This window comes from Nanorana parkeri, unplaced genomic scaffold, assembly GCF_000935625.1.
Source record: "Nanorana parkeri isolate BGI_ZX_2015 unplaced genomic scaffold, ASM93562v1 scaffold9, whole genome shotgun sequence".
Lineage (NCBI taxonomy): Eukaryota > Metazoa > Chordata > Amphibia > Anura > Dicroglossidae > Nanorana > Nanorana parkeri.
Window position 1 is genome coordinate 1,646,093 of NW_017306277.1, and position 8,261 is coordinate 1,654,353.

At 42.0% G+C, this 8,261-nt stretch overlaps 1 protein-coding gene across 1 annotated transcript in view; it reads right to left on the minus strand.

Moving 5' to 3' along the window:
• Positions 1 to 7,352: 7,352 nt before the first annotated feature.
• FEZF2 (FEZ family zinc finger 2) overlaps positions 7,353 to 8,261 on the minus strand; it is a 4,232-nt gene continuing 3,323 nt past the window's right edge. Inside the window, exons 4-5 of the mRNA XM_018554437.1 lie at positions 8,220 to 8,261; positions 7,353 to 7,624 (exon numbers count right to left, since the gene is read on the minus strand). Of these exons, the coding sequence (XP_018409939.1) occupies positions 7,365 to 7,624; positions 8,220 to 8,261 (302 nt within the window). The 3' untranslated portion in view covers positions 7,353 to 7,364. The remainder of the gene's footprint in view (positions 7,625 to 8,219) is intronic.

Sequence of the window (8,261 nt, forward strand, 5' to 3'; positions counted from 1 at the left end):
AGCAGTATGTTCTTCCCTGTGGGAGAACGCCGCCGTATGCTCACCCGAACTGCACATCCGTGTGGGTGCTGGTGTCCATGCTCGGACGCAAACAGGATCCATAGACCCAGGTGGGCGGCGGCCGCATACTCCCTGTGGCAGTGTAAGCCAATGCCACGGTGGAGGATGGCGTGCCACATCCCATAGAGAAGGACAGGGGCCGCGTACAATCACACGCAACACCTGTCCTTCCCGGGAGCGGCCTGATACGGTCGTGCATGCCGCACGGATCTGTACGGGCCGGCTCTTAGCAGTGTGAATGAGGTCTTATACTACGCAGTGGTTTGTAGACCAAAAGGAGATTGTGCAATAAGATTGTAACGTGTATGGTGAGCTTTAGTGATCGGGTTTACCTTAAGGCTTCACGCACACAGCCGTTAGAAATTCATTGATTATATACCATTGTTTTTTCTGGCCCCAAAAAAATTCCGGCGTCAATAATCGCTAAATTGCTTGAATTTAGACGTGCAAACACACATGTGTACAATTCTTTTACTTGCATGTGCAGGCATTTACATGCACACACGTGTACAATTCATGCACTCGATTTTGGGTTACAGATATGAGCCCAATGCATGTTTGAGCACCTGCGTGCATGCCCCCTTTGAAAACAATACACGCATGCCCAGGCGCAAGAAAAAAATGACCGTGCATTGCGTCTTTGTACGGTCGTGTGCATGTGACCTGAACACCAACTATCAGAGGGGTAGGCAACCTCGGCCCTCCAGCTGTGCTGAAACTACAAATCCCAGCGTGCCTCAGCCTCTGGGAGTCATGCATTTGGCTGTCAGGAATCTTGCAATGCCTCATGGGACTTGTAGTTTTGCGACAGCTAGACTGCCGAGGTTGCTTACCCCTGACTTAGACCAGGCGTAGGTAAACTCGGCCTGTGGCTGTCAGAGTCTTGCAATGGGATTTTTAGTTCCACAAAAGCTGGAAGGCCGAAGTTTGCCCACCCCTGGGATAGGCTGCACTAATAATGAGCTCAGTAGCATGCTCCCGGCATCGTGGTTGTGTTGTCACCGGCAGCTCCCGCTCACTGTTTACAATCAGGGGGAGGCAACCTCGGCCCTCCAGCTGTGCTGAAACTACAAATGCCAACATGCCTCTGCCTACAGTAGTCATGCCTGTGGCTGTCAGAGTCTTGTAATGCCTCATGGGACTTGTAGTCCTGCAACTGCTGGACTGCTGAGGTTGCCTACTCATGACTTATACCAGGGGGAAGGCAACCTTGGCACTCGGGCCGTGCTGAAACTACAAATGCCAGCATGCCTCAGCCTCTGGGAGTCTTGCCTGTTGCTGTTAGGAATCTTGCAATGCCTCATGGGACTTGTAGTTCTGCAACTGCAGGACTGCTGAGGTTTCCTACTCATGACTTATACCAGTGGGTAGGCAACCTTGGCCCTCCAACTGTGCTGAAACTACAAATGCCAGCATGCCTCTGCCTCCATTAGTCATGCCTGTGGATGTCAGAGTCTTGCAATGCCTCATGGGTCTCGTAGTCCCGCAACTGCTGGAGTGCCCCGGAACTATCAGTTCAAATATCACTTCTGAAACAAGAACCCATTTGTTTTGTTTTTTACATCACCACCAATGTTGGTGCCGACTCTCGGCTGCAAAGCTGGTGGTAACATTTTTGCACATGGAAATCGCAGACCTGGGGACTGATGTGTGATGAGATCTCACCGCCGAAGGTGAAATTAACCATGGCTTTGTTTTCTCTGACTTTTAACAGAAAAAAATAAAAATAATAACATGTTTAAAGTGGACATATCAATGTAAAGGCGGAAAGATCAATTTTACGTCGGAAATAAAAAAAAATTAAGGTGGAATAAAAAAATTTAAGGCGGAAATATTAATTTTAAGGCGGACTAACCCATTAAAAACCCCAAATGTGGCTTCTGCGTACTTCTAATCCTGAGCCATACGGAGCTAAAAAAGGTCTTCGCAGCCATTCATTGTCCCAATCAGCCTTCTAATTGATGGATGTGCCGGCTACTCACGCTCCTGCCATCTCTTACACATTGCAAATGATCTTGCGCTGCCCCTGCATTTTTTACAGCTCCGCTTGATGTCACACGAAGCGTGGGAGATAATATCCTTCGAAAAAAGCAACTGCCATTAAACCAAACGCGAAAAAAGCTCGCCTGGCACAGAGCGCAGAGAGCTTGCCCCCAACGCATTTAACCTCGTCCGCCAGGGCTCCCTTTGCGCCGTTAAATGCCGCTGGCGTCCATAAGGCCTACTCAGCCTCCAGCTGCTCGGTTAGATTACAAAGACTGTTCCCCGTCGCTTATTAATCGCAGGAGGCAATTTACATTGCGCTAATTTTCCGTGTTATTGGTAAACTTGTTGTGAGCGGCACGCACCGGCCTATCTGCCTCATTCCTGCTCTTTATTAACAGCAATAAAATGCTATGCGGAGACGTGATGGGAATGAATGACGATGCATCTAGAGGGAAGGAGAAGGGGGGGGGTGCGGGGGTCCCGCCTGCAGCAACCCAAGGGCCAATAATCACCGTTGTAGTTCTTAAAGGGTTAATGCGACCCCGTCTTCTAATAAGGATGATTGGATGGGGTCCCTGGAGCCTCTTTTTTTCTGGTTTGGCTCTTCATTTGAGTCATTACCGGGAAAGTAGAGTGAAGGTGGGATCAGGTCCTTCGGAAAGGACGGAAACAGAGAGGGGGAGAGCGATGGCCCTTGTGGAAATGACTCTAATAAAGCTTAATGAAGGACTGTGACTGTCCCTGATATGAGGCTCATTGTTATTAAATCAGCAATTAACATTGGGGGTGGGGGGGGCATGGTGTCACATTGTTTTCCGGTGATTTTGTATTCCAGAATAACAGGCCAGAAAGGGGAAGAGGTTCTTCCAACCAAAGTGAATGTAACACCCACACTTCTAATAAGTGACCACATAGATAAATATTGATGATCCTCCGAGATTTACATTTACACCTCCTGGAACATATGTATTTATGTCTATCTGCCTGAGCTCCATGCAGTCTATAGAATCTCTCTATTCCATCTATATATCTAGATCTCTCCCCCATCTGTCTGTCTCATCTTCCTTTCTTTCTTCCTTCCTTCCTTCCTTCCTTCCTTTCTTTCTTTCTTTCGCTGTCTCTTCTTATTTATCTATATAACCATCCATCTTTTATCTCTCCCTGTATCTATCTATCTATCCATCCATCCATCCATTTAACCACCCATCTCTTATCTCTCCCTTTATCTATCCATCAATCTTTCTGTCTATCCATTTTTATCTCATCTATCTATGTATCCATCTATCCAACCATCCTTCTATCTATCTATCTATCTATCTATCTATCTATCTATCTTTCTTTCTTTCTTTCTTTCATCTACCCACTTGTCTTTATTTCTTTCTTTATATGACCATTTTCTTTTTGTATTATTTCATACTTTCTTGATCTTCCTTTCTTTCTTTCTACCTCTCTCTATCCATTTGTCTCTATTTCTTTCTTTTTTTTTTCTTTTTTTTTCTTTCTTTCTTTACCCTTTCACTCTTATGTCTTTCTTCTATCTATACAACCATCCATCTCTTATCTCCCCCTTTATCAATCTATCTATCTATCTATCTATCTATCTATCTATCTATCTATCTATTGCATATAAACACATTCCTGGAAACATATTTCCAAACCAAACTGTTTTTTCACATATGTAATTAAATAGGAATTAATGGCCAAAGCAATATTTCTTTCTTTTTTTTTTCTTTTTTTTTCTTTCTTTCTTTACCCTTTCACTCTTATGTCTTTCTTCTATCTATACAACCATCCATCTCTTATCTCCCCCTTTATCAATCTATCTATCTATCTATCTATCTATCTATCTATCTATGTAATAATCTCTCTGTCTAATAATTTTTATCTCATCTATCTATGTATCTTTCTATCCAACCATCCATCTCTTATCTCCCCCTTTATCTATCTATCTATCTATCTATCTATCTATCTATCTATCTATCTATCTATTGCATATAAACACATTCCTGGAAACATATTTCCAAACCAAACTGTTTTTTCACATATGTAATTAAATAGGAATTAATGGCCAAAGCAACCTCTGCCTACAGTAGTCATGCCTGTGGCTGTCAGAGTCTTGTAATGCCTCATGGGACTTGTAGTCCTGCAACTGCTGGACTGCTGAGGTTGCCTACTCATGACTTATACCAGGGGGAAGGCAACCTTGGCACTCGGGCCGTGCTGAAACTACAAATGCCAGCATGCCTCAGCCTCTGGGAGTCTTGCCTGTTGCTGTTAGGAATCTTGCAATGCCTCATGGGACTTGTAGTTCTGCAACTGCAGGACTGCTGAGGTTTCCTACTCATGACTTATACCAGTGGGTAGGCAACCTTGGCCCTCCAACTGTGCTGAAACTACAAATGCCAGCATGCCTCTGCCTCCATTAGTCATGCCTGTGGATGTCAGAGTCTTGCAATGCCTCATGGGTCTCGTAGTCCCGCAACTGCTGGAGTGCCCCGGAACTATCAGTTCAAATATCACTTCTGAAACAAGAACCCATTTGTTTTGTTTTTTACATCACCACCAATGTTGGTGCCGACTCTCGGCTGCAAAGCTGGTGGTAACATTTTTGCACATGGAAATCGCAGACCTGGGGACTGATGTGTGATGAGATCTCACCGCCGAAGGTGAAATTAACCATGGCTTTGTTTTCTCTGACTTTTAACAGAAAAAAATAAAAATAATAACATGTTTAAAGTGGACATATCAATGTAAAGGCGGAAAGATCAATTTTACGTCGGAAATAAAAAAAAATTAAGGTGGAATAAAAAAATTTAAGGCGGAAATATTAATTTTAAGGCGGACTAACCCATTAAAAACCCCAAATGTGGCTTCTGCGTACTTCTAATCCTGAGCCATACGGAGCTAAAAAAGGTCTTCGCAGCCATTCATTGTCCCAATCAGCCTTCTAATTGATGGATGTGCCGGCTACTCACGCTCCTGCCATCTCTTACACATTGCAAATGATCTTGCGCTGCCCCTGCATTTTTTACAGCTCCGCTTGATGTCACACGAAGCGTGGGAGATAATATCCTTCGAAAAAAGCAACTGCCATTAAACCAAACGCGAAAAAAGCTCGCCTGGCACAGAGCGCAGAGAGCTTGCCCCCAACGCATTTAACCTCGTCCGCCAGGGCTCCCTTTGCGCCGTTAAATGCCGCTGGCGTCCATAAGGCCTACTCAGCCTCCAGCTGCTCGGTTAGATTACAAAGACTGTTCCCCGTCGCTTATTAATCGCAGGAGGCAATTTACATTGCGCTAATTTTCCGTGTTATTGGTAAACTTGTTGTGAGCGGCACGCACCGGCCTATCTGCCTCATTCCTGCTCTTTATTAACAGCAATAAAATGCTATGCGGAGACGTGATGGGAATGAATGACGATGCATCTAGAGGGAAGGAGAAGGGGGGGGGTGCGGGGGTCCCGCCTGCAGCAACCCAAGGGCCAATAATCACCGTTGTAGTTCTTAAAGGGTTAATGCGACCCCGTCTTCTAATAAGGATGATTGGATGGGGTCCCTGGAGCCTCTTTTTTTCTGGTTTGGCTCTTCATTTGAGTCATTACCGGGAAAGTAGAGTGAAGGTGGGATCAGGTCCTTCGGAAAGGACGGAAACAGAGAGGGGGAGAGCGATGGCCCTTGTGGAAATGACTCTAATAAAGCTTAATGAAGGACTGTGACTGTCCCTGATATGAGGCTCATTGTTATTAAATCAGCAATTAACATTGGGGGTGGGGGGGGCATGGTGTCACATTGTTTTCCGGTGATTTTGTATTCCAGAATAACAGGCCAGAAAGGGGAAGAGGTTCTTCCAACCAAAGTGAATGTAACACCCACACTTCTAATAAGTGACCACATAGATAAATATTGATGATCCTCCGAGATTTACATTTACACCTCCTGGAACATATGTATTTATGTCTATCTGCCTGAGCTCCATGCAGTCTATAGAATCTCTCTATTCCATCTATATATCTAGATCTCTCCCCCATCTGTCTGTCTCATCTTCCTTTCTTTCTTCCTTCCTTCCTTCCTTCCTTCCTTTCTTTCTTTCTTTCGCTGTCTCTTCTTATTTATCTATATAACCATCCATCTTTTATCTCTCCCTGTATCTATCTATCTATCCATCCATCCATCCATTTAACCACCCATCTCTTATCTCTCCCTTTATCTATCCATCAATCTTTCTGTCTATCCATTTTTATCTCATCTATCTATGTATCCATCTATCCAACCATCCTTCTATCTATCTATCTATCTATCTATCTATCTATCTATCTTTCTTTCTTTCTTTCTTTCATCTACCCACTTGTCTTTATTTCTTTCTTTATATGACCATTTTCTTTTTGTATTATTTCATACTTTCTTGATCTTCCTTTCTTTCTTTCTACCTCTCTCTATCCATTTGTCTCTATTTCTTTCTTTTTTTTTTCTTTTTTTTTCTTTCTTTCTTTACCCTTTCACTCTTATGTCTTTCTTCTATCTATACAACCATCCATCTCTTATCTCCCCCTTTATCAATCTATCTATCTATCTATCTATCTATCTATCTATCTATGTAATAATCTCTCTGTCTAATAATTTTTATCTCATCTATCTATGTATCTTTCTATCCAACCATCCATCTCTTATCTCCCCCTTTATCTATCTATCTATCTATCTATCTATCTATCTATCTATCTATCTATCTATTGCATATAAACACATTCCTGGAAACATATTTCCAAACCAAACTGTTTTTTCACATATGTAATTAAATAGGAATTAATGGCCAAAGCACTTGGAATAAAACATGTTACATAATAAAATAAGTAAAACTCCATGAACCCGGACCATCCATATTATCCTATATCCATCAACTCTCTGTTAGCCATGTCTGAAGATATTAGTCCTATTAGTTTCTAATGCCATTTATTGTCATATAATCCATTATTCATTATTCAGCTGTACATTAGATTTTTAATTTACACCAAGGTATAAAGCCCATCTGACATTATTCCTTTTACCTTTTTAAAATAGAGGTTAAACCATAATATTTAAAAAAAAGAGCTAAAGAGTTTCTTTCTTTTTTTTTGTATGTGTAAAGTTTGTTTCTGCACTTTACAAACCTGAATGAGAGCTGCTGAAGCATTGAATTGTTTAATAGGAAGAGTCACATGCGGCATGGAGGTGCCTTGGAGGGGCTGGGTGCCAAATCTCTCGGTGAAGGATCCAGCCATTAAAAAGTGATTTCTTTTTTGTTCACAGTGTTTTAATCTGCTCAGCCCGGAAGTTTTATAGTTCTTTAGCTCTGAACCGCAGTCCTGGACATGTCTTTCAGAGAGCAAGCTGTGGAAACATTGTCATGAAGTTTTCTCACGTGTTTCTTTAAGTCAAAATTCCTACAGAACCCCTTTCCACAGGTCCCACAAGTGAAAGGTTTCTTGTCATTGTGCGTGTGCATGTGAAACGTTAAATTGTAGATCTGATGAAAAGCCTTGTTGCAGATGGTGCATTTGTATTGCTTTTCTCCGCTGTGGGTCAGCTTGTGATTTTTGTAATTCCCTAAAAGAAAATAAATTCATTCATTAGAATTTTTTTTTAAATGTGCAATTTGTTTTACATTTTCACAGCCAGCACCTTTAAATACACTTTCCTGGAGGAAGCTTCATTAGGATTGAAGCCACAAGTCGCTGGAAACTTGTCAAACTTACTCTGCGTCAACCTAATTGAACAGGCAACTGTCAAATTAAAAAATTATAAAAAGGTCAAATTTGTGACCCGGAGAAAAGCAGAAGAAGGAGAAAAAAAAAGTGTAGGAAATAAATGGCACATTCTTTTTTCCCCCCTTCTAATGTAGTTAATACCGGTGGTGAAAGATGTCGAATGTAATGAACCTGAATGCGGAGGGACTACATATAAATCTGAAGGAGCAGAAGAAGAAAAAAAGAAGAAGAAGAAGAAGAGAGAGAGATGTTTATAAATAGATAGATAGATAGATAGATAGATAGATAGATAGATAGATAGATAGATAGATAGATAGATATTATAGAGCTAAATCAAACGAAACGAACAGGATGCTAAAGTCTAAATAAAAGTACAAGTATAAGACCCCCACAAACATAGCAAAATAATCGATAGGATTTGCGAACCTTATTACCTTTTTGGTGAAATCCCTTGCCGCAGAATTCGCACACGAACG